Below are 26,079 nucleotides of genomic sequence, written 5' to 3'. Positions count from 1 at the left end.
CGCAAGCAGTGCGTAAAGGACACAAGGAAAGCAGTGCGACCGCCACCACATGAGGAAGAAGGTGACAGGGCTGAGCATTAACACGTGCGGCTGGAGGAGAGATCCATAACAAGAGAAAGAAAACCGCAGGAGTTCACAAGCATTCTGAAAGGCAGCAACAAAAGGAGACACAGGGGAAAGAATGCAATAAAGAGAAAGCAGACATCCAAGCAGAGAACAGACAAATTAAACACAATAATGCCCCGAAGTAGACAACAGACCCCCAACTAGAGAACAAAGCTACTGGGTTTATGGCCTACAACCCAATCACCACTGCCTGAGACCCACTATGATACAATGAAGGACAATGCATAAGCACCCGCAGGGGCTGGAGCACCAGTAAACCCATTGGCAGGAACCACATCGAGGGTTGCATTCCTCAGACGGCTCAGCCCTTTTGTTCTACAACCACACCATGATCAGCGACAAAGATGGGAGAAATGGTTGGAAGAATTTGAAGACTTCATGAGGGCCATAGGTGACCAGGACTCACCCACTAGAGCAGACATATTTGCTAATCTGGCTGGAAAAGAGATCAAAGGCATCACGAAAGCCATCCCGACGCAGTGCAAGACAACGTATGCCCTGATGATAGCGGCTGTCAATAAGAAGCTAGTCATCTTACCCAATAGAGACTACGAAAGATACTCATTTAATCAGTGCACACAACTCCCCCATGAAACCATTGGGGAAGTCGTCATATGTCTACAAAGGAAAATAACCCACTGTGACTTTGCAGATTTCTCAGACGAAAAGGCCATTAGGCTAAGGAAAATAGAAGGATGCACGCCCTCAATTTTCAGGAAACACCTCCTGAAAAAACCCCTGTCGCTTCCAGAGATTTTAGATCTAGGCAGAGTTTATGTGAAAGTAGATGTGCAAGTGGCAGCCATTGAAAACCCCCTGAAGAGTGACAATAACGCAGCAGGGCAGGCTGTGTCAGTTACGGGTGCCAGAACCCAAGGGCCATCACCCAGACCCGGACTGCAGAACCCACAACAAAGACCCCAAGAAGAGAGACAATGCTACCGATGTGGGTCTGAATATCCTCACATGGGGCAATGCCCAGCCATAGGACAGATGCGCATGAGGTGCGGCCAAGAGAACCATTTCCAAGCGGTGTGCTGAAAGAGGAACCCGGCACTCCCGAAATACAGGCCACCCATTGACCCCAGGGCAATGAAGCAGCAAGAACAAACCCAAGGACATGACAGAATGCACCCAGATCAATATACCCAGAGGGTGAACCCAGGAGTAACACAGCAACATTCATACCCCATACCAGAATGGTAAGAGCAATGGAAGACCTGGTGCAACAACCACAGCTGCTATATCCAGAGGACTATGACCACCCAACAAGCCCTGCAAGTCACTACACCCTCCGGATCCATACGAGAATCCGCCCGGAGACTAGGAAGATGAAAGTCAACACCAGAGAAGGTACAGTCCACAAAACAGAAATAGCAGAGAGTACATGAGATTGATCAGCGAGGCAACGGACAAAAGTGCAGCCTCATACGTTACTGTCCAGATCAGGGGACTGAACCATCAGTTCATAGTTGACATGGGGGCAACCGTTAACGTTATGAACAAGACACTATACCAAGCAATCAAACACGCCTACCCACTGCACCCATCCCAAGCTCAAATGTTCCAATGTGGTGCAGCACACCCACTTCAGTCCACAAGATAGTTTCAATGTGCCCTGTATCACAAAGGACAGAGGGTACCTACGACCATTCACGTCATACAAAGCCCCTTGACAGGGCGATGCCTACTCAGTTATTGCACAGCACGGGCACTTGCGCTAATAGACATTCAGTATGAACAATCGGTGGTGTTCCAAAGACCCCAACAGGGGCGCACAAATTGAATACAATGACACATCAAATGATGTCTCTCAACACGATCAATACCTCATTCCCAGCACCCTTTGAAGGGGTGGGTATGCTCAAAGACTCTGTAGTGTATCTTCACATTGACCCGAGGATAATACCAGTACCTCAACACCCACACTGCGTGGGGTTTCAACTGCAGGCATAAGTGACACAAGAATTACCACTCCTAATAGATAATGACATTATCGAAATGGTAAGTGGCCCCACGCCATGGGTGTCACCACTAGTTGTTATCCCCAAAGAGAATGGCCAATTACACCTCTGTGTCAACATGCACATACCAAATACACTGATACAAAGAGAAAGATACCTGGGCCAAATATAGAGGGCATGATGGTCAGACTGATCCAGGCAACCTGATTCTCCAAATTAGACCTCAAGCAGGGGCACCAATAGTTGGTCATTCACCCTGATTCAAGACCCATTACTGCGTTTGCAACACATGAAGGACTGTTCCGCCACAAGTGGCTTAATTTTGGAATATCCTACGCCGCAGAAATATTTCAGGAGACTATCCACAGACTAATGGCACCAGTACCCACCAGGCTCAACTACAGTGATGAGATACTCGTGTTCTGCATCTCTCAAGAACAACACGATCAAGTCCTAATCCGAGTGTGTGAGATCGTACACCCCAGCAGGCCTTACCTTAAATGGTCCAAATGTGACATTAACAGAGACAGCCTCAGATTGTTCAGGCACATCATCTCAAACCAAGGAATAATGACAGACCCTGAGAAGATCAGTGCAATAGTTGGCGACTGGGGTTGCTGAACTACGATAATTTCGGGGCATGGCAGGGTACTGCGCTCGCTATCTTCCCAACTATACCACCCTCACCGACCCCTTAAGGCAACTACTCAAAATAGACACACTGTTCGCATGGGACCAACCTTGCCAATAAGCATTCCAGACAATAAATGCAGAACTTCTCAGAGATCACAGACTAGCATACTTCAACCCAGGGAGATACACAGAGATAATTGTCGATTTCAGCCTGTTGGGCCTTGGTGCCATACTCGCCCAAACCGAACCTGATGGACAGTGGAAGAGGTACATCATTGGATATGCCAGCAAGGCTCTATCCTCCATCGAATAAGCATACTCCCAAGCTGTACGAGAAAGCCTGGCAGCCGTATGGGCATGCGAGAATTGGACCGCCATTCACACTCATAACAGACTACCAAGCTCTCATCGCTATCTTTGGCAAGACAAAATCCAAAATGCCTCCACACATTGAGAGATGGGGCATCAGGCTCCAGGAATATGACTTCTGCATCATCCACAAACCCAGAGGTGATGCAAATCCAGCGGACTACCTATCCCGATATCCGGCAGGGCACGGAGAAGAGACAATGAGAAAGAAGGCGGACCATTACATCAGATATCTGTAAGAGAATGTACTTCCACCGGCGCTCAACATCACCCTATTCACTGGCAAAAGCAGTGAAGACCACACCATTGACGCAGCGGTGCGACTCACCAACACGAACAGTTGGAGAAACTACTGCAGGGGACAGTTTGAGAATGGGTAGGTGGACAAAAAGGAGCTAGAAAAGATGGCCAAAATACAGGGAGAGCTAGCCACCACTGAGCAAGGAGTCCTACTGCTAGGAAGCCGCCATGTGGTCGCCAAATGCTTGAGAAAGACAAAGGATATTGCAGGGTTGCAAATACCAAAAAGATATTATGCAACACGCATAAAATAAAACGCAGTGGTCGAGGACACTTTAACATACTGCCAAGCTTGCCAAAAAGCCACAACAAATATGCCCCTATGCCCCCTGCAAGTAGTGCCACTATCAGAAGGACCCCGGCATTGCATGGCGATGGATTTATATGGACCCCTAGAAGAAGGGTGCCCCCTACAAGTAGCAATGGATGAATACTCGAGATTCCCAATAATCAAACAAGTGCAGTCCACGGCTTTCCACCACATAGTGGGAGTTATAGACAAACTATTCAGCAAATGGAGGGTGCCAAATGTCGTGAAGACAGACATTCCAAGGACTGGAATTCAGGAAGTTTGAGGCCCACTTAGGATTCCAACATCAAAGAATGACATCACTGTGGCCACTGACTAATGGAATGGTGGAGCTATTAATGTCCACCATCAAGTGGGTCAAACAGAAGGCTCTCTTCCGATCAAACACCCTTTCCCCAAGTGGTGTGGCAAATGCCAAGAAGCTACCGGAACACACCACATGAAGCCACAGGGAAGCCACCAACAGAAATAATGATAAGATACAATCCCTGAATGTATGTAATACAACTCGAGCACTACGCGGTGGATCAAGACGCAGAGATAAGAGAACAAAAGGAAAACCAAGGAATGGGTCGACCAGCGAAGAGGGGAGAAGGAACAGCAACTTCCGATAGGTGAGCCTTTCCTGGTACGGCAAAGACAACAGAGGAAAACAGACTCGAGATATGACCCAGAACCATTCCTCATGACCGAAGTCAAAGGGTCGATGGTCACTGCGACAGCAGATGGACGCGAAATAACGTGGAATGCATCGTTCTTCCGCCTGCTCCGACCAACTGGACAGAGACCGACGGGAACTGGAGGAAAGACCAGGCGAGACCCTTGAATCACCAGGACCACCACACCGACTGGTAAAGAGACCATCAATGCTTTTCGAACAAATGTGAGCCGAGAACTTTGATGATAAGCAAGGGGGAGGTGTTGCGGGGCAAGAAACAGTTAAATCCCCAAAGGCAGGTCACATGGTCGACAGTCGCATACAAAGTTCCTGAACTCAAGGTATGAGAGAAAGGTTTATTCCAAGACTGACTGGAGTTTACCACCCGCCCCCCTCTCGAGTTGCTGCCGATATATATATCACTTCAATACAATAACGTTTTAGTGAGAAGCAGTGGGAAAGAGAGAGAAAAACAAACACTTGCTGTAAACTGTGGGTCTCCTGTCAAACAGTTTTCATCCCGGCCCATTTGTAACTGCACTACGGGAGTGGCACTTTCTTACCCGAAGCCCATGCCATATTTGTAAACAGAACGGTTTACCTTACCGTCTCACATTTGTTGTGGGGAGTGGCTTCAACTCTCCTGTTCCTTTGCCTAGGGAGTGTATGCGGACGTCCTTGCTGTCTGTATTTCACACGTGTTAATAGATGGTGACTAATACTACCCTTGCTCCAAGGTTCAGCGCCGACATTGGGTTGGCCCTTTCATTTCTGTAATAGGCAGACATTTGGGTCGGGTCAGTATCAGTTTGGAGTGATGCACTCTGATTGCAACTAGGCTACTCCTGAGACTTCTCTCATAGTTGGCCATAGTCTCCTCCTGGAATGGGAACTTTCAAGGAGAAAAAAGGAAATCCATTTGCTGGCTGATAGCCTCTCAGTTGTTTTATATATTTGTGTGTTTCCTCTTTTCCTTTCCCTCTTTGGCTTTTTGAGCTCTTGGGTTCCGTTTGAGGTTGAGCCATAGCCATTGTCACGTCGTATTCTCTCGAGAGGAGTGGGCATAGTTAGATGTTGTGCCTCCCTTTGGGAGTGGAAGACTGCAACTACCTAGGCTGTGGTAAAAGCGAGCTCGAGCTCACAGCATATATTGATGTAAGGTGCCATAGGAAATCAAACATACACACCATTGAATGTATGAGCCCTGAGTCAGGGTAACACTTTAGGGTACATACATGTTAACCCCTTAAGTGCCAGGCTATTATGCAAGTCTATGCAAAAAGGACGTCCTTGGCACTTACATCTGTCACATGCACAAGGACATGGATGCAGGTAAAATGTACACAGTGCTTGCCCAAGCAGCCTCTTCTCAGCTAAGCGCTAGTTTCCCTGGGAGGTCCGGGCTTGGTGCCTTTCACCCATTCTCTGCATTCCCTCAACACACGCATAGGAGGATCATGTCTCCCCCCTCCCCTTGGTCCAGACCTGGATAGTTTCCTATAGGCTATGAAAGTGTATTGTTTTAGCGCCATTGCCATTTCCGTATCAGCCACATTACACTCCGGGGAGGCACATATTTACACTTTAATGCCAGGCTTGCCAGATCTCATCCCCGGAGTTCCACGACACGCGCATGTGCGCGGTAAGGTGTGTGTCACTTCCACGTTTAAGCACAGGTTGCCGGCCATATAGCCCATCTTTCCTTTACACTCTAGTCCAGGTCAGACACACCTTACACCTGCAATGCAGATGATGGGCGGTCGGTCACTAGGGAGACCCGAAGGAGTGCAGGCTCACGACTAATGTTCGACGCGGATTCCTGGAGGAATATACGCGTGGCATCGCTCTGCAGGGTGACACCAGGAAAATATGGGCTTAAATTAATGTTTTCAATAGGAAATGAATCGCAGTGATAATTAGATTCCTCCCAGCATTGGAAGGTTACATGTTATGTTATGTTGTTATGTTGAATTATACCGCGCGCCGCTGCCACCCAGGGGCAGGCTCCAGGTGCTCAAGTGACTCTGCAAGAGAGGGGGGGTGGGGGTGTTAGTGAGGATAGAATGATAGGATAGGTTAATAACCAGGAGAAACTGGCATCTGTGACCGTTGTCTTGTGTGTGGAGTTGGTTGAGAGGCCCCGCTTGTTGTAAGCATAAGTGTAGGACTCGGTGCCACGGATGTGCGCCAGTGTTTGTGTTGGGTGTGTGGGTTGTATGATGTACGGGTGGGATTGTGGACGTGCGCGCTGGCTAGGTGTATCCATAAGAGGGTCCAGAGTTGTGGATGACTGTTTGATCATCCCACAGACCACACCATATCTTACCAGTCATTACATATCCTACCAATATATGCCATAACATTCCATACCCTACCATAAACCTTACCAAACCATGCCCCACCATGATTAAAAGATTGAATGGAGAGCCTCATAGAGAGAGGGTAGGAATGAAGCAAAGTGAACAGAGAGAAATTCTTGGGATAGGAACCATGAGGTCCACCATTCTACGAATGGGCACCATACCAGGCAGGGCACCATACCAAAGATGGGCACCATATTACTGATGGGCACCATACCAGGCTGGGCACCATGGCTGGGCACCATACCATGGATGGGCTCTAAAAAGAGCCAAAAAGGGACAGTAGCACAGGGGGCTAAGGTGCAGGACTTATGAAGTGGACATAAACTCAACAGCTTTGTGCTTTCCTCCAACTCTAGGATCCTGGGCTGAGCGTTTCACCATCAACCCCAACACGGGCGAGCTGCGCACAGCGACGGTTCTTCACCGGGCGGAGAGAGCCGAGTACACCTTCACCGTGAAGGCCAGCGACAGGGGACCCCTGCCCAAGAGCACCTCCGCTTTCATCCGCATCCAGGTACGAGACGTATGCGCCCCCTCAGGTCCTACCGCCCCCTGCTGGTAGGACATAGAGCATGTGCATCCCCTGGGCCAGTAGGAATGAGAGTTGCCGGCTCTTGGTCACACCAGGTCACAGCAACGCATCACATTATTCTTACTCAGACCCCCAAAATATCTATACTTTGCATGTGTTTTCCCGCCAACCAGAAAAATCCAGCTGAAATGCAAACTCATTAATTACATGCCAGAAGATCGAGAAGACAAGGTAAGTTTGGCGAGGGGCTCTAGAGAGCACATTTGCACACACAGGGTTCTCCGCCTTGTTTTATCACGGCGTGCAGATGGGAGCCGGAAAGAGCTGTGGCAGAGTCTGCTCTGAGTCGCCAATGAAATAAAAGAAGGACAAACGCAGGAGGGACATTGAAAACAACGGACACAGCACAAGATACACATCCATTTCAAAGAATGATAGAAACCTAGAAAGACACTGCACAAAAGAAGCGCCAGGTGCGTCTACTTGCGACACCCCGACAGTTGCAAAGCCCGGAGAGAGATAATTAGCCCAGCGGGTTCTGCTGGCTGTCCCACAACTCTGAATGCACTGTCTGAGCTCCAGCGCCTCTGGCAGGCTGTTTCTTTCTGTATTTCCGCATTGGACATTTTGCGTTTGCCTTCTGCTTGTCTCGGCTTAGGGATCAGTTGGGGTTCATGCCTACAACCCTTCCCGTGCATCCCCAGTGCCTACAGGCTGACATATTCCTGCCTGTTGGAGCCCACCGAGTCCCTGCGGCATGCCGAGGCTAGCCTGTCGCCTCCTGAGTGCAGGAGTGAGACTAGAGAGTGCCGGCTAGGTCTACAGGTGTGTGGTTGGCCACCTCCAGACCCTCATCAGTATTCTCTCTCTCTCTCTCTCTCTCTCTCTCTCTCTCTCTCCCCCTCTCTCCCTTTCTCTCTCTCTCTCTCTCTTCCCGACAGCTTTGCATCCAGAGGGGAAAACAAACCTTGTGGAGAGAGGTTGAGTCTGTGTTGTTTTCCAAAAGCAGCTATTAACACACAACAAAAACAAAGGAAATTATTAAATTGTACTAACATTGTAAACTGCCTCTTCGTAAATGTTGACAGTGTGCATTTCTAATGATAAATTCCAGTATATATTTCAGTAAGAATGCCACACTTCTCTTCCTGAGCAAAACACATTATGACAAACATACACATTATTTTCTGATAGAAGGTTGTCATTCCAAGATAGACATTTTGGTCCATCCCTATTGAATTTCGCTGTGAGAAAGGAGAAGGATACAAATGGCACCATTGAGAGTTCCTGGCTGTGTTGCATTGAATCATGAGCATTTTGGAAACTTCAGAATGACCTCAGATCCTTATATTTGACAAATATGTCTATAGTAAAAGCATTGTGTGCTTGAATCACTAAGCACTTTATGCACACTGGCCTTGGAGCACATTTCATTTTTCACCCTAACATTACAATGCAACAGTGGCCCGGATATATTGATTCAGGCAGCATCAGGAGTAGGGTGTGAGGATGAAATGTCTGCAGCATCAATCAGTCCACTGGGCTACCAGGGCTGTCCAGAGATCATGTTTCCTTTCTCCATGCAGTATTCTAGCTCTGTCTCCATGAATGGAAGGCCGTGCGCAAGCTGAGTTCCCAAATGCAGAGACCTCCATTGAGAATTATATGATATGATATGATATGATATGGCATTTATAACGCGCTTAAACACAAGTGTTTGGAGGCGCGATGAGGCAAGGGAGGGGAACAAAGGGAGGACAGACAACGATCCTACAAGGCCAGGTGTCATTCAGATCGCGCAAGTGCATATGTATATATGTATTAAGCACCCAGATCCCTTTGGCTTGGCACGCTATATAAGCTGCAAAATAAATAAATAATATGAGTACAAATACCTCCAAGTTGCATAAAATTAGCTACATGTGCCACATTCATTCTAGAATGGACAAATCTTACTTGCAGTTTCACTGAGTGGAAACGATATTTAACACCGGTGTAAAAAATATCACTGAACTCCGCTAGTGGTGGTGGCCTTGTGATGTCAGACTCCTGAGGGTCTGACCTGGCATCTGCGAGGTAGCGGGGTTGTAAGGGAAACGTTCTAAGTCCTAGTGAGTCAGCCTCTGGCCTACCCTGTTGAGGTGTTGGGTTTGTGAGGGTGCACTCACAGTTTGGGTTAGTGAATCTAGATTCCTACATTCTCTGCTGATCCAGGAGACGAAGGGTTTGAGGGACGATGCCTAGCGAAGGATAGCACAGGGGCAACGCGCTGGTCTTGGAAGCAAGACCACACAGAGCAACAGAGGTTCGAATCTCGGATCCGCACTTAGAAGCCAGACTCGGGTACGGTATGAGGCGCATTACAAAAATAAATAAATAAATGAAGAAAGTTCTATCGAGGAGGGCATGGATTCGTGATGACAGATCCGGTCCTGACCTATTATGAAAGGGTTTATTTGTGAGGCAGAATTCCTGTGTCATGGTGCCAAATGGGGCGAGGGGGAGAGAAGGACTAGTGTTGGTGAGGTCAGTCACCAGAACTCTGGTCTCCCAGTGTGGCAGCCATTGAGGGCAGGGTCTTGCCCCACTGTGGTGGAGGTGAACAGTTGGGGGTGGACCCTATGTTCTCAAGGGCACTCCTCAACCCTTGCTTAGAGATACCTCAATCTGTGGGTTTTAGGATGTCAATGCTTGGCCTGTGGCGGTTGAATGCAGATTCCTGGATCTGGAAGTCTACTGAGGGTCTGGGAAGTTTTGTGGCTTATGGTGAGCAGACCTCTGACCTCTGCCCAGGTAGGTGGTAGTTATTGAGAGCAGACACATGTGTATTGCACCCAGAGTGGTGCTTGTTTACTGTTTTCTGTAGAGAGCAGACCTCAGAGCCGTGGCCTGTCGGGGGGTGGTTTGTTGAGAGCAGGCCTCTGAGCTTTGCCTTGACGAGGTGGCAGCTTACAGAGAGCAGACACCTGGGCTGTGTTCTGGGGAGGTGCTGGTTTTTGAGGGCAGAGTCGTGGGTGGGTTTGAAGGGCAGGACCCAAGGCCTGGTCTGGCATGGTGGTGGTTACTAAAGGCAAACTCCTGAGTCGTCGCCCTGGTGGGCGGTGGCTTTTTAAGGCAGACTCCTGAGCTCTACTCTGGGGGAGGTGGTGTTTACGGGGGCAGGCTCCTGAGTTGTGACTTGGCGAAGTGTCATTTTAAGGGCAGATTCCCAAACGTTGGCATGGCTAGCTGGTGGTTACTGAGGACAGAACCACAAGGTGTGGCCTGGAAAGGTGGTGGTTACTCCTGAGTCGTCACAGTGGTGGGTGGTGGCTTTTAAGGGCAGAGTCCTGAGTTCTGGAGTGGCGAGCTGGTGGTGGCTGCGGGCAGACTCACTAGGTGGTGGCTTGGAAAGGCGGTGGCGTCTAAAGGCAGACTCATGAGTCCTGGTCTGGGGAGGTGGTGGGCTACTGAGTGCTGATTCATAACACCCGGAAGGGTGGGCTTGTAAGCTGCTCCTGGACCCACCACCCCACCTGTCCCCTAGTGACCTCTGCACCGGGTGTCCTGTTCAGGATTCATGGCAGGGTTCCCTCAGCGGGGACTCCCTCCCCTCCTCCCCCCCTTGTAGGAAGGAAGGGCCTTACTGCCTCCTGCTGTCCATGATGGATGTCTGGAAACTTGTGCAGCTCCTGCAGGAGAGCAGACTCCCCAAGATTCATGTGCTGGCCCGTTTATTTTTACTGTTCCGTCTCCGCCCTCCTCCCCCTGTCTATGCACTGTTATTTCTCTGCTCCCACTGCTTTCTCTATTTACCCTCTTCCCTTCTTCTACCTCTGCAGTCTTTTTATTTCCTCATATCCCTGCCTTATATGTCTGCTTTCTGCACAGACTGCCTCTCCTCATTCCCCCTTTTGTTATTTTGCCCTTTACCCCTGCTCTTCATCTGTTTCCTCCTCTTCTTCTCTCTGTGATCCTTAGATTGCGTCCTTCCTGTCTATTTCATCCCCTTCTTCCCCCCCTCTGTTATTCGTTCTTCTCTTACTCTTTATTTCTTTGTCCACCCTAATTTCTATCAGTTGATCAGACTCGTATTGTCTAATGCTTGGGTCTGCAACAGTTAGCCCTCCAGATGCTTTGGCCTCCAACTCCCAGCAGCCCTAGCCAGCATAGTCCATATTGAGAGATCCTGTGAGTAATAGTTCAACACATCTGGAGAGCCACAGGTTGCAGACGTCTGCTCTAATGCCTCTTGCCCTCTAATCTGTCCAGCTCACCTTTTTTCCCATTTCTTCTCCCTCTGACGATTCCTTAGTCCCTTCTTTTTCCTCTCATTCAGTGATCAGGTCTGTATCAACATTTGGATTTTCAGGTGTTATGGACTACAACTCCCATCATGCTTAGCCATCATAGTAAATAATGAGGATTCACAGGAGTTGCAGTCTCCATTTTCCTGACTGCACCAGATGGCTACACTGCAACATGCAGGAAATTTGCACACACAGGGTTCTCCGCCTTGTTTTATCACGACGTGCAGATGGGAGCCGGAAAGAGCTGTGACAGAGTCTGCTCAGAGTCGCCAATGAAATAAAAGAAGGACAAACGCACGAGGGACATTGAAAACAACGGACACAGTACAAGATACAAATCCATTTCAAAGAATGATAGAAACCTAGAAAGACACTGCACAAAAGAAGTGCCAGGTGCGTCTACTTGCGACACCCCGACAGTTGCAAAGCCCGGAGAGAGATAATTAGCCCAGCGGGTTCTGGAGTCCTCTCCGGCTTCCCCTAGTCGACGGAACATACACTCGTGTATCACACCCACACAGGCTGTCCATGACCAACCCAACTAGAGTCTGTTGCTTTGGCCAGCTGCATCCGTCCTGCCCGCCTTCTACACCCCACTTTCGTACATGTCCACCAAGAGCCGCAGCATCTCTGGTAGCTCCAAATCTAGTTGGTGGCTTTGTAGTGTTTTGGCGCATTCTAAAACCGTAAAAAACAAGCTTTTCTCCCATATTCATCGGAAAAGTCACTCTCGACCGGACCGATTCAAGAGTCTTCCTTCCAGTCCTCAACCTCTTCCAACAAGAAGTAATGTCCAAAGTGTCCCCGTCAAAGTTCAAGCGAAACGGTATCCAGTCTTTAGAACGAAATGTGTATGCAGACATGCACATATACCGAAAGTCTTACAACGAGAAACCATCATGAAATGTATGTGAGGGTGGGGTAAAGGGTTACATATTGTGGGAAAACGGTTGGGGTGGGTTTTTAGTGGTGGGAAACCGGGGTTTGGGGAAGGAGAACCCCCCCAAACAAAATCGTTATGTTTGTCGTTGCAAATTTTTCGGAATAAGTCAATTTGTTATAAAATAAGTCATTATATAGACATGTAATCAAGCGAAGCATCTTGGGTAAAGGGAATGCTTGGCACGTGTGAGTCCCGCTTCTGGTGTCTCGATCTCCAATAAGACGGCTCTGGTTTCCTGGACTCACTAGATGGTGCTACCACACGTGCAGGGGTGGTCCTTTGGGTCTTTGAGCCACGTTTAATTCCAGAGCGGGAGAGGGTTAGTAGACGCAGCTCCTGCCCAGATCATTTGTCTCGGACAGATCACCCTCAATAAGTTCTTCCTGATGGACAGATAGACATTTCTCTCCTCGCTGTAGGTACGTAGCGGCTCATCCTTTCATCAATCTTAGTCCAACCCTATGTCTCATCCTTTCATCGATCATAGTCCAAGCCTATGTCTCTTCCTTTCATCGATCTTAGTTCAAGCCTATGTCTCCTCCTTTCATCGATCATAGTCAAAGCTTATGCCTCATCCTTTCATCAATCTTGATCCAAGCCTATGTCTCATCCTTTCATTGATCTTGATCCAAGCCTATGTCTCTTCCTTTCACCGATCTTAGTCCAAGCCTATGTCTCATCTATTCATTGATTTTAGTCCAAGCCTATATCTCATCCTTTCATCGATCTTAGTCCAATCCTTTGTCTCATCCTTTCATTGATCTTAGTCCAAGCCTATGTCTCATCCTTTCATCGATCTTGATCCAAGCCTATATCTCATCCTTTCATCGATCTTGGTCCAAGCATATGTCTCATCCTTTCATCAATCGTAGTCCAAGCCTATGTCTCATCCTTTCATTGATCTTGATCCAAACCTATGTCTCATCCTTTCATCGATCTTGATCCAAGCCTATGTCTCATCCTTTCATTGATCTTAGTCCAAGCCTATGTCTCATCCTTTCATATATCTTAGTCCAAGCCTATGTCTCATCCTTTCATCGATCTTAGTCCAAGCCTATGTCTCATCCTTTCATCGATCTTGATCCAAGCCTATGTCTCATCCTTTCATCGATCTTGATCCAAGCCTATGCCTCATCCTTTCATCGATCTTAGTCCAAGCCTATGTCTCCTCCTTTCATCGATCTTAGTCCAAGCCTATGTCTCATCCTTTCATTGATCTTGATCCAAGCATATGTCTCATCCTTTCATCGATTTTAGTCCAAGCCTATGTCTCTTCATTAGACTGCCACATCGAGGTCTCTTGTCTTTCCGCCATACAGAATTCTGATAAAAGTCATCGAGGTCACTCCTCTGCACACCCCCACTGACATTTCTCTTGCATGATTTAAATCTTATTTTATATCTATCAATTGTGGACTCCAGCAACACATTCAAATGAAATTGAAAGACCATATGAGTAAAAAGCCTGTTCCTTGCTGATTTATAATAACATGTTTAATACTGTAAAGTACACTGTGGCTATATAGTTTTAGAAAAAGGTCTCTTTTGTACACTGTACAATACGTGTATTTCATAAAACTATAACTCATCAATAGTTGATTAAACAATCCGATTAAATATTTTTAGTCAGACCTGTTTCAAATGTTGGGGTTTTTAAATTTTTCTACCATCACAGAGATACGTGTATATCCAGGGTTGCATACCCGCGCGTGGCTCCGTTGATATGTTACAAAGTATAAGACAGGGCTTTCTATCATCACAGAGATACATGGGTATCCAGGGTTAGATATCTGCACCTGGTTCCGTTGATATGAAAGAAAGCATCCAGCCAGGGCTTTCTGTCATCAGAGAGATACAGTGTCCAGGGTTGGATATCCACACTTGGCTCTGTTGATATGATAGAAAGCATCCGGCCAGGGCTTTCTATCATCATAGAGATACAGGGTCCAGGGTTGGATATCCACACCTGGCTCCGTTGATATGAAAGAAAGCATCTGGCCAGGGCTTTATGTCATCATAGAGATACAGGGTCCAGGGTTGGATATCCACACTTGGCTCTGTCGATATGATAGAAAGCATCCAACCAGGGCTTTCTATCATCACAGAGATACATGGATAGCAAGGGTTAGATTTCCGTACCTGGCTCTGTTGATATGATAGAAAGCATCCAGCCAGGACTTCCTATCATCATAGAGATACAGGGTCCGGGGTTGGATATCCACACTTGGCTCTGTTGATATGAAAGAAAGCATCCAGCCAGGGCTTTCTGTCATCAGAGAGATACAGGGTCCAGGGTTGGATATCCACACTTGGCTCCGTTGATATGATAGAAAGCATCCGGCCAGGGCTTTCTATCATCATAGAGATACAGGGTCCAGGGTTGGATATCCACACCTGGCTCCGTTGATATGAAAGAAAACATCCGGCCAGGGCTTTATGTCATCATAGAGATACAGGGTCCAGGGTTGGATATCCACACTTGGCTCCGTTGATATGATAGAAAGCATCCGGCCAGGGCTTTCTATCATCACAGAGATACAGGGTCCGGGGTTGGATATCCACACCTGGCTCCGTTGATATGAAAGAAAACATCCGGCCAGAGCTTTATGTCATCATAGAGATACAGGGTCCGGGGTTGGATATCCACACTTGGCTCCGTTGATATGATAGAAAGCATCCGGCCAGGGCTTTCTATCATCGTAGAGATACAGGGTCCTGGGTGGGATATCCACACTTGGCTCCGTCTATATGATAGAAAGCATACGGCCAGGGCTTTCTAACATCGTACATGGATTTCCAGTGTAGGATATGCACATGTGGCTCTGTTGATCAACATGTAACGGACATCACACATTTTCTTTGCTTTTTGGTGTACTCATGACAATGTCTTGTAATTTTGCTTTCCATGATACCCTCAAGTATCAAAACTTCATGCCACTTCCTGTAACATATTGTTCTGTGATTTCACACTGATGTCACTAGATATGCAAATTAGGGCCCCTGTAAGTCTTTTGCCACAGAGGCCATCACACCTCATAGAACCTGCCCTGGATATTGATAACGGTCCTCATTCTGTACACAAAGTTCCCTACATCCTTTCCAGGGACAGCTTCTCACTGACACCCGTTGTTGGCTTTCGCAGCAGAAGCGTGTTGGGTACCCCATCTGAGAGACTGTTCCCGCAATAGCCTGTCCATTGGGAAAATTGTATATCCCATGATATTTCTACTCCTGAAAGTATATATGTTAATAAAAGCATGTTTTTCATACACTTGTGTATTGGCGTGTTATAAATGCCATATCATATCATATACACCGGAAAAAACTGTCAGGCTGCATCAGTTTCCACCAAAAATGTGTAAACACTGATATACACTGATTCTTTTAGTTGTGTGAAAACACTGGAAGACACTGCTGAAATGGACAACACATATACACTGAAAACCAGAAACCCTATTCATATTCTGTTCACCTCTCCTGCCCTATTACCCCCACATAATCTGCCCCCTTGCTCCTCTCTCGCCCCCTTCATATTCTATCCACCCTTTCATCTCCTGTCACTCGTTCTGCGATTTGTTGATCCATTCCTCCCTTTTCAGTTCCTGTGTAATCTGTTTATCCTTCCTCTGCTTGTAATGCCTTTGTGGGCTCCTTGCCTCTTAATCTCTTTTCACTTTATCAGTCTCTTGTTCGTGTTCTCATTCATGTTGATTCCCTGTATAATCTGCTCATCCCTTTATCCACTTTTGCTCTCTTTGAAATCCGTTCACTAATTCCTCATGTCCAACTCTGTAGTAATCTGCCCCCTGCTCCCCTCATCTTCTGACACTCAGCTCAGCAATTGACAAGGGGTTGGGGAGGATGCACCCTGTGCCCCTGCCCTAGCCCCGCCACTGCTCTCTCTCCCCAAGATCTGCTCAACAATATGCAATCCCTTTGTACTGATGGTGTAATCCCTTTACTCCCTCGGTATTTGATTCACCGGTTTCTTCGCCTTTCGCTCCCCGTGCAATCAGTTCACCCCCTTTCCTCCTTTCACCCCCTCAGTAACATGTTCACCCCTTCATCTCCTTTCTCACCATCTGGCCCCTTCTCTCACTCCCAGTGGAATGTGTTTGCATTGTCTTCCCTTCCCACTCCCAGCGTCATCTGTTCTCCGCTTTCATTCTCTGTGTGATCGGTTCACTCTCTGTGTACTCTCTTGACCCTTTTCCCACCTTTCACTTCGGGTTTGATCTGTTAATTCCTGACTTCTCTTTGCTCCCTCAATGGTCTGCTCACATCCCTGCACACTTTCACAGTCTCTGCAATCTGTTAACCCCTGTGATCCCAACTTCCCTACATACCTCTTTCTTCTCCCCCAGCCATTCTTCCCATTTTCTAACAACCTCTTTTTTTCTGGACCTCTGCTTTCTCCCATCCCTTTCTACTCCACTCATCCCTTTGTCTCTCTATTCTTCCTCAGTCTTGCTACTGTTTGTCCTACTCCTGGTATTCCTCCCCCTCTCCCCAATATCTCTTTGTCTCTGACGGTCTCCTCCAGCCCACTTTAACTCTCCTGTTTCTTCCTCATTCTCCCCTTTCGAATCTCCGCTCCCCCTTTGTGTGCCTGACTCCTTTCCTTCCTCTCTTTTCCTGGCATGTTCTCCTTTTGTCATTCTACTCTCTGGTTGCTCCCTTGTCCTATCTCCTCGCCTTCTCCCTTTGGCTCTTCCATTCTCCCTAAGTCTCCCTACTGTTCGTCCTCCCCCTCCTCTCATTCTTCCTCCTCTCCCAAACATCTCCCTTTGTTTCTGTCTCTCTCCTCTGATCTGCTTTGACTCCCCTGACTCTTTCTCATTCGCCTTTTTCTAGTCCCTCATTGCCTCGTTCTCCGCCCCAGTCCCTTCCTTCTTCTTCTCCGCCGCACACTCGTCCTCTCCCCTTTTGTGATTGTATCCTCTAGTTGCCCCTTTCTTTTGCTTGTCTCTCGTTCTCGCTACTAATTCAATTCAGTCGGCTTTATTGGCATGACCGGGACTCAAGCCTTGCCAAGGCTTTTGCTCACTAATACAATTAACAAGCTGCAAGAGATGTACATATCTGTTCAATACACATAATGAAACACAGCCAGGTCCATGATGCGGCCTGGGACGGGCGCGGGGGAGTAGCGGGGTAATCCGCTCTGGTCTCTGCGTCTTCTACCCCTGTGCCGCATTGGGCCCTCTTTTTGACTTGTGATCTACTGTACCCATTGAATAACCTCACCTTTGTTATCTTCCCACAGGTTCTGCCTTCATCCAGGATGTTGCCCAAGCCGGATTCCACTCTGCTGACGTTGCACTCGGTAGAAGGGGTGCGCCCGGGCTCAGTGATCGGCTCTGTGGCACCCAAGGCCCCATCAAGGCACCCCAATGGCCAATTAACCTATACCATTGTGGGAGGAACCGACTCTGCCGGCACCTTTGTTGTGGACAGCACCACTGGAGACATCTACCTGGCACGGGAGCTGGATTACGAGGCGGGGGCCCACTACACGCTACAGATTAGTGCGGAAGACGCCTCCAGGGGCTACCTGGTCAGCAATCTGATTTTGGTGGATATCAACATCCAGGACCACAATGACCACACCCCTGAGTTTCCTGAAGACCCAGTCACAGTGGTGGTGTCCGAGGATGCTGAGGTTGGTGCCTCCATTTTCACCTTCCAGGCATTAGACAAGGATGGTACAGGCCCTAACAGCGAACTGCACTACACTCTTGTTCAACAGTCACCACTAGATGGACACTTCCAACTGAATGCGCGCACGGGCATTCTGAGCGTGGCCAAGGCACTGGACCGCGAAGACACCTCCTCATTCCTATTGGTGATCCGGGCAACCGACCAGGCTCTCAATGTGACCCAGCGGAAGTCGTCTTCCGTAACTGCCCGGGTCTTCGTGACTGATGAGAACGACAACGCGGCCGTCTTCTTCTCTCCGACTGCGGTCAGCGTGATGGAGGACCAGCCCACTGGCTTCGTCGTGCTGTACATCATCGCGCAGGACAAGGACCTGGGCGAGAATGGCCGGGTCAGCTACCAGATCCGATCGGGCAATGCGGATGGGAAGTTCCACCTGAACCCGAGCACAGGTAAGGAATGTGGTGTGTGCATGCCTCGAGACCATCCTTCGGTCTACGAATCCAAGTGTCTCACAGTTACGGCACCAGGCATACAGTTATGGTTCGGTTATTTGATGTTATGTTCATTTATATCACGTATCGTTGCCATTTCCATTGTCTCCAGGTGCTCGTTATGAAGAAAAACATTGTTATTTTCCTATGTTTTAGCATCATTTTTGTGCAATTCGCATGACAAATCTCGATGAGTCCCATGCCATGATTTCGTTTATTGTCGTACTCTGTATTTATTTATTTCATTTATAAAGCGCGCAAACAACCCGGAGGCATTGAGGCGCTGTTGCAAGTACAGTAGATGGAAGGCAGCTGCCAATAGGAAGCGAGGTCAGTGTTGTGTGACACAGCGCTAAGGTGGGGGGACGATACATAGGAGCAGTTTTGTCACTTCATTTTTTTCAAACAAGGTACCAGGGGAAACACCCTGAAGAGCATAGCAAGCAATATGTAACAGCCATGACCCTTTCATGTCTCATGTGTGCTTCTAGGTTCTAATTCCCACCTTCCACCAATGTTCAGCACTGCCCATCCATGCAACAAATTAGGGCCATCCCGGAAAAGCCTCGCCTCATGGAATGAGGGGCTACATCACTCATGCAGGCAGGCAAGTAAGACTAAGCAGGTAAGAATGACTGAGGCCTGGAAAAGCCTCGCCTCATGGAATGAGGGGCTACATCACTCATTCAGGCAGGCAAGTAAGACTAATCAGGTAATAATGACTGAGGCCTGGAAAAGACTCGCCTCATGGAATGAGGGGCTACATCACTCATTCAGGCAGGCAAGTAAGACTAATCAGGTAAGAATGACTGAGGCCTGGAAAAGACTCGCCTCATGGAATGAGGGGCTACATCAGGCTGGCAGGCAGGCAAATAAGACTAAGCAGGTAGATTGACTGAGGCCTGGAAAAGCTTCGCCTCATGGAATGAGGGGCTACATCAGGCGTGCAGGCAGGCAAATAAGACTAAGCAGATAGATTGACTGAGGCCTGGAAAAGCATCGCCTCATGGAATGAGGGTCTATATCAATCATGCAGGCAGGAAAATAAGACTAAGCAGGTAGATTGTCTGAGGCCTGGAAAAGACTCGCCTCATGGAATGAGGGGCAACATCACTCATGCAGGCAAGTAAGACTAAGCAGGTAAATTGACTGAGGCCTGGAAAAACCTTGCCTCATGGAATGAGGGGCTACATCAGTCATGCAGGCAGGCAAATAAAACTAAGCAGGTAAATTGACTCAGGCCTGGAAAAGCCTCACCTCATGGAATGAGTGGCTACATGAGGCGTGCAGGTGGGCAACTAAGACTAAGCAGTAAGAATGACTGAGGCCTGGAAAAGCCTTGCCTCATGGAAGGAGGGGGTACATCAGATATGCAGGCAGGCAAATACCTAGGAAACGACATTGGAGTGGGTGCAAAAAGTTGCAACCCTTCACCCTAGGGTGCAAGTGGCAACAGTTTAGCAAGTACAGATAGATAAGGTGCAGAGGTTGGACTGCCAAGCTCATGCGAGGTGACTGCAACAGTTATGCAGGTGCAGGTAGGTAGAACAGGACTGAGCGTGTCCAGTGGATGCAGGTAAATTAGATAGAGAAAGTGAAGGTCTGAGAGTAACGAAGAGGAGAAAGAGGAGAGAACTCGAGTTGGGAAGGCAACAGGGTGAAGTGGGAGCAGTATCCGGAAGTGGCTGGAAGTAGGCAAGGAGCTGACAACACAGGGAGCACACATTGCAGGACAGCCACAGTGGAGCGGGGGGCAACCACAATAAGCAACACAAGGAGGGCAGAACTCGAGAAAGAGAGGCAGTGTAAGTAAGAGAGTCACAACTCATAGCTGCACACACCAGGGTCACATCAATGGGGTAAAACAGCGCACACAAAAAGATGACAGAAAAAGTAGGAGTGGCGCGGAACTTAAACCAGAGCAATTACATAGAGTGGCGCAGAACTTAAAACAGAGCAATTACAGGAGGGGAATAGCAGTATTAGCATAATTGACCTAAAAACATTTGACCTAAAACATTTGATCAAAATGTTTTGACCTTTTTTTCGGTCAAATTGAATTAAATATAAATATATATATATGGGGTGGGTAAGTGTATAGATTAGGTTGAGGGAAAGTGGGTGTGGGGTTTGCTGGCGGTCTCCCCCCACATTTTAGACGGAACAAATGGTCAAATGAATTTGATCAAATGTGATTAGATCCAATGGACCCAAACCGTGAATAACAGCAAGGTAGTGGGAGGCATAGGGTGGAGGAAATGGAGGAGTGCATTTGAGAGTACTGCCGCCCCCAAAAAATATCAGTGCTCGTAGCTGGTCAGTACAGGAGGGAGGGTACAAGCCCAAGATAGTACAGTGCAGACAAACAGAGTCACGTGCCACCACACATGATAACAGGAGTATGAAGCACTGCAGCAAGAAGGTGGCAAGGTGCGCCAAAGGTCTGATTGACGAGGGGGCATTGCAAAAGTACAAAGTATGGCGCAGGTGCTAAGTGGTGAAGTCAGTGGCGTGAAGAAACAGATGTCAAGGTGATATGAGGAGCAAAGATTCACTACACTCTGCAGCAGGGAAATTAGTCCCAATTAGTCTCGATCTGTGAACACCGGAGTACCCAAGGTGCATGCCTATCTGCTATCCTGTTCAACCTCTATATGACCACTCTTCCGGGAATCCTGCTATAACTACACTGATGATACCCAAATTATCGTAAGAATGACCAAGTCTGGCACCTACCCCTGTCTCCGCGCAATTGCCAGACGAATGACAATAAACCACCTCCTTTTGAACCCTGACAAAACTGAAATCATGGTGTGCGGCAATACCGCCCTTCTGCCACATCCGACTCCCATGGCCACGGGTACTCGCCACCGCCCCCCCAGCCCGCTGATATAGAAAAAAACCTAGGCTGCACTATGGACTCGGGCCTAACCCTCTCCCGTCAGATCAACAACGTGTCAAAATGCTGTCACTACCACCTCAAACTTCTCAGACGCATTTCCCACTACCTCTCCTACCCGAACAGACTTGCCGTAGTTATGTCTATTGTGGTGTTGAGACTGGACTATGCCAACTCCCTACAGCTAGGAGCACCTGCATACCAACTCAACAAACTCCAAAGAGCGCAAAACGCTGCCGCAAATCTGCTCCTCGCCCTGGGTCATAGAGACCACATCTCGCCAGCTCTACGAACCCTCCACTGACTCCCATTCGGACGAAGATTCACCTTCAAGACCCTATGCATCACCCACGTGCAGTGCACAAGACCGGCCCAATGTACCTAGAAGAAAAGTTTAAACCCTACCTCCCATCTCACACCCTTAGATCAAACACTGCCCTCCTTTTAGTGATTCCAACCGCTAACTCTGTCAGGATCGGAAGATCCACTTTTTCAACCTTGGCCCCAACTCTGTGGAACTCACTTCCCCCACATATTCGATACACCCAAGACAATATGACCTTCCGCGAAGCTCTAAAAACGTGTCTATTTCCGTAATGCCGACCACAAACTTCTGAGGTGACTGAGACTTGCAACCCGATAACGAATAATCAACGAGATGCCGAGCAATGATGTCACTGATTATGCTTATTAAGTCACTAACAAGCAACCGCACACTTGGAATCTGGAATAGCGAACTCCTTAGATCATAACTCCACCCAAACGCCCACTCCCATATCACTATGCTTACTCTCTACTCCCCACCAACACACAATCAATCAGAGTGCAGCTACACCCCTTGATCAATTTGGCCTAGCTGCTCACATACGAACATTACCCCATGAACACCTCATCATCCTACTAAAACGCAGCTACACCCCATGACAAATCGGCCTAGCTGCACACATAAGCGTCCTACACAGGCTTAACGCAGCCTGAGCCCAGTCTTGGTGTCCACCCGCCAGACTGCACACATCCAACTGATAACAGTATCAGCACACCTAATGCTAGGATGCAGCTACCATCATGCATTGCAACAGCTGCACACATAACTGGTGCACCCAAGCACCCTATGACACCTTACTCGCTCAACTGACCTGGAGTACGGTCCCCAAGGGCGTTCAACCTACCAGCGCTTTGAGGTCATACCAATGAAATAGAGAGCACTATATAAATGCCAAACATAACATAGCAGGGCATACCTTGCCTCATCGCACCTTGAAACACTTGTGTATCGGCGCGTTATAAATGCCTTATCATAGCATATCTCCTAGGTCAGATGACTATGCCCTGGGGGATAAAAGGAAGTGTAGAATACATGGCCGAAGCACCTGGCCCAAACCGCAGCACGTGCGCAAGCAGTGGCCTCGTTCCCATTCATGCATGGGGCTTGCAGATACAGTCTGCAGATAGACAAGTGATTCTTTAAAAAGCTGAGTGCAGCTGGGTGCAATTAGCACCACGCATGGCTAGAAGTGTGGAGAACACCACGACGTTTGCAGAGCGCGGCAAGCCATCCGGCCCGCTTGCATCTGCCTTCGGACAAAGGGTGCAATGGCTGCCAACGAGGGCGTCAGTTTATCGAACACAGGTTGAACAGATTGCTTCCAGTTGATGAAGCCGTCAACTTTGAGGGCGCTGAAAATTGAGGCGGGTCCAGCCGGCTACAGTCCGCTGGTTTGTGCTTTAGATGAAGGCTGCCACCCAGGGGTGTTGCTAGGTCTGGAAAAGATCCGGGGCTACGCTAATGTCGGGACTGTCGGGACACAGGGCTAGCTAGCCTTTTGGTTGTAGCCCCGGAGCTTATATCCGGGGGCACAACCAAAAGACCTGGGGCTATTGCTGCCCCTAGCAGCCCACTAGTGACGCCTCTGCCGCCGCCTATGTCGAGGTGGGGATGGGTAGAGGAGAGGGAGAGCACAGGAACCTGAAGGACCACTTACCGGTTGGGGAGAAGTGGTTTTGCATGAAGAAAACATTCGGCAACTGCGGTTGTTGGCACTAGTTTCATCTTTGTCTACGCCACAATGAGGCCTTGCTGAAAGCCATTGCAAATACTGGACCCAGCTCAATGAACATTTCCCTTTGATTACTGTGCTAAGTGCCAGAGTTCACTGGCAGGAGAGAGCCGTCATAATACAGCCCAGAACAATCACTGCAGGTCCAATTTGTTTCTGGAGCTAGCTTTCCACTAAGAACGTTTCATCTCCAAGACAAAGGGCGCGGAAAGGTCAACGGATGGAGGAATACATGGAAAAACATGGAATATTCAGGATTGCCAACCTGCATTAAGAACCATTCAAGACAGGCCACCTATCCCTATAAGAGCCTACTCAGCGGCGCCCCCGTATGTGAGGGCTGTCTCAACCGAGCTGCTCCAACTCGTACCCAACCTTCGGAAGCTGCGTGCTAGTCAAGCCCACTCAAGAAGACGGGTGGCAAGGCCACTCAAGGTGGGTGGCAAGGCCACTCAAGACGGGTGGCAAGCCCACTCAAGATGGGTGGCAAGGCCACTCAAAGCTGGTGGCAAGGCCACTCAAGCCGGTGACAAGCCAACGCAAGGCAGCTGACAAGTCCACTCAAGCTGGGTGGCTAGGCCTCTCAAGCCGGTGACAAGCCAACTAAAGGAAGCTGACTAGTCCAATCAAGGCGAGTGGCAAGGCCACTCAAGCCGGTGATAAGCCAACTCAGGACAGGTGGCAAGGCCACTGAAGGCTGGTGGCAAGGCCTCTCAAGACGGGTGGCAAGCCCACTCAAAATGGGTGGCAACACCACTCAAGGCAGGTGGCAAGGCCACTCAAGACGGGTGGCAAGCACACAGACGACAGGTGGCAACACCACTCAAGGCGGGTGGCAAGGCCACTCAAGCCGGTGACAAGCCAACACAAGGCAGCTGACAAGTCCACGCAAGGTGGGTTCGCGTAACATGGAAGAAATGGATCTGAAGCATTCTCTGAAAGGGTGGTCTGCGGCCCAATGCGCCACACTCGCATGGAACCATTTTCATTATCCTCACAAAGCAACCTGCGAGCTTCTGCTTTGTTCACTTGAATTCTCTTTGATCAAGCCTTGGTCGAGTCCAAATCAAGCCCCCGTAACCAACAGATCTGTACTGAGCTAAGAGGCTTTTCTCCTTTCCTGCTCAGGTGTAGGCTTCTGGGGTGTGTATTCCGGTTTTCAAGAAGTCTCTTGTGGAAGGTGTCGGGAGGCCCCTGAGAGTAATACTGAGGTACTGGGTAAGTTAAGGGCCCCTGGATAGTGAGGCTCCCATGCCGCTCGGGGGTGCAGGGTACGCCCACGCATGTCAGCGGAACTCAAAATCAAAAGTCCCATTGAGGTCGCAGCACAACACACTTTTCTTTTATTTTTGCTAATGTAATTTCTATTGTAACACATTAGAAAAAACCCCACGCCATATGCAAATCACATGTTCAGTTTTCAAGGACACACCTGATATAAAGAGAAACAACCATAACCATTGGGCCACTTTCCTTGCCATCATTTTTTTCTCCATTACTCCCGTTAAAAATCACGAAGAAACCATGCACATAGGGGTGACTACCCCCAATAGGAGAAGTCCTGCACACGTTGGCCTTGTTGGGCACTATAAGTGGGGGGCTAATAGGGGTACACAGAACGGGGAGCAAGAGAGCGCTGTCTGGGTATATCTGTGATATATATAGAGCGAGAGAGGGGTCACCTCTAAATTTGCTGCTGCATGGTCTCAGAATACTTGGTGCTTGGCGTGGAAGGGGCATGACCACGTACCTCTGTAATTTCCCTTCTCTTTAATCTTCGGTGAACGCAAAACCACCTGGAAACACTCTTCTGTTGTATGAGCGCCTCACAACAAAGCAATAAGCAAATAAATCAAACAATTGCCCAACCACCACGCTACTTCACCACCCAATCTTTTCAAAAGTATCATTTTTAATATTATAATGTTGTAATAAATTTGGGGTTTTCCAAAGGCCTCATGTGTCTCGAAAGAAATCAAAATAATGATCTGATCGACCCTCTTATGGTTTTTCTTACAAATATCTTGGGGTATGCAGTGTTTTGATAGCAACCTTTACTCAGCTACATCAAAACAAATATCTCTAAAATGTCCTCTGGAACCCCCTTAATACTAACTCCATGTGAGGCATCTGCGAGACGTGATTTCACACAGATTTTCTGTTCTCCTTCAAAAAGCAGAGCTTTGCTGTCACAAACATATATTACCCGAAAATCAGAATAGTGGCTCTTAAATACAGGACTGCCCTCCTCAGTTGCGTAGCATGTTGTCGTGATAAGGATTTAGCCAAGGGCAGTCGAATCCTGCAAGACCCCTCTCAAGGCACCCCCGTACTCTACATACTCTTAAGAACCCTCTCGAGGCAGTTGCATAGTCAACGACCCCCTCAAGGGAGCTGCATACTCTAAGATCTCCCTTAAAGGCAGCTGCATACTCTAAGATCTAAGATCTCTCTCAAGGCAGCTGCATACTCTAAGATCTCCCT

General features: G+C 48.4%; 1 protein-coding gene across 1 annotated transcript in view; it reads left to right on the top strand.

The window, feature by feature from the left end:
* Window positions 1–26,079, top strand: part of DCHS1 (dachsous cadherin-related 1) — a 489,760-nt gene that overhangs the window by 388,709 nt on the left and 74,972 nt on the right. The window contains exons 9-10 of the mRNA XM_069640519.1: window positions 7,080–7,237; window positions 17,754–18,597. Of these exons, the coding sequence (XP_069496620.1) occupies window positions 7,080–7,237; window positions 17,754–18,597 (1,002 nt within the window). The remainder of the gene's footprint in view (window positions 1–7,079; window positions 7,238–17,753; window positions 18,598–26,079) is intronic.

This window comes from Ambystoma mexicanum, chromosome 7q (genome assembly GCF_040938575.1).
Source record: "Ambystoma mexicanum isolate Mex_15411 chromosome 7q, UKY_AmexF1_1, whole genome shotgun sequence".
Classification (NCBI taxonomy): domain Eukaryota; kingdom Metazoa; phylum Chordata; class Amphibia; order Caudata; family Ambystomatidae; genus Ambystoma; species Ambystoma mexicanum.
The sequence above is the reverse complement of the archived record's forward strand: the minus strand, read 5'-3'. Positions and strand labels throughout refer to the sequence as shown.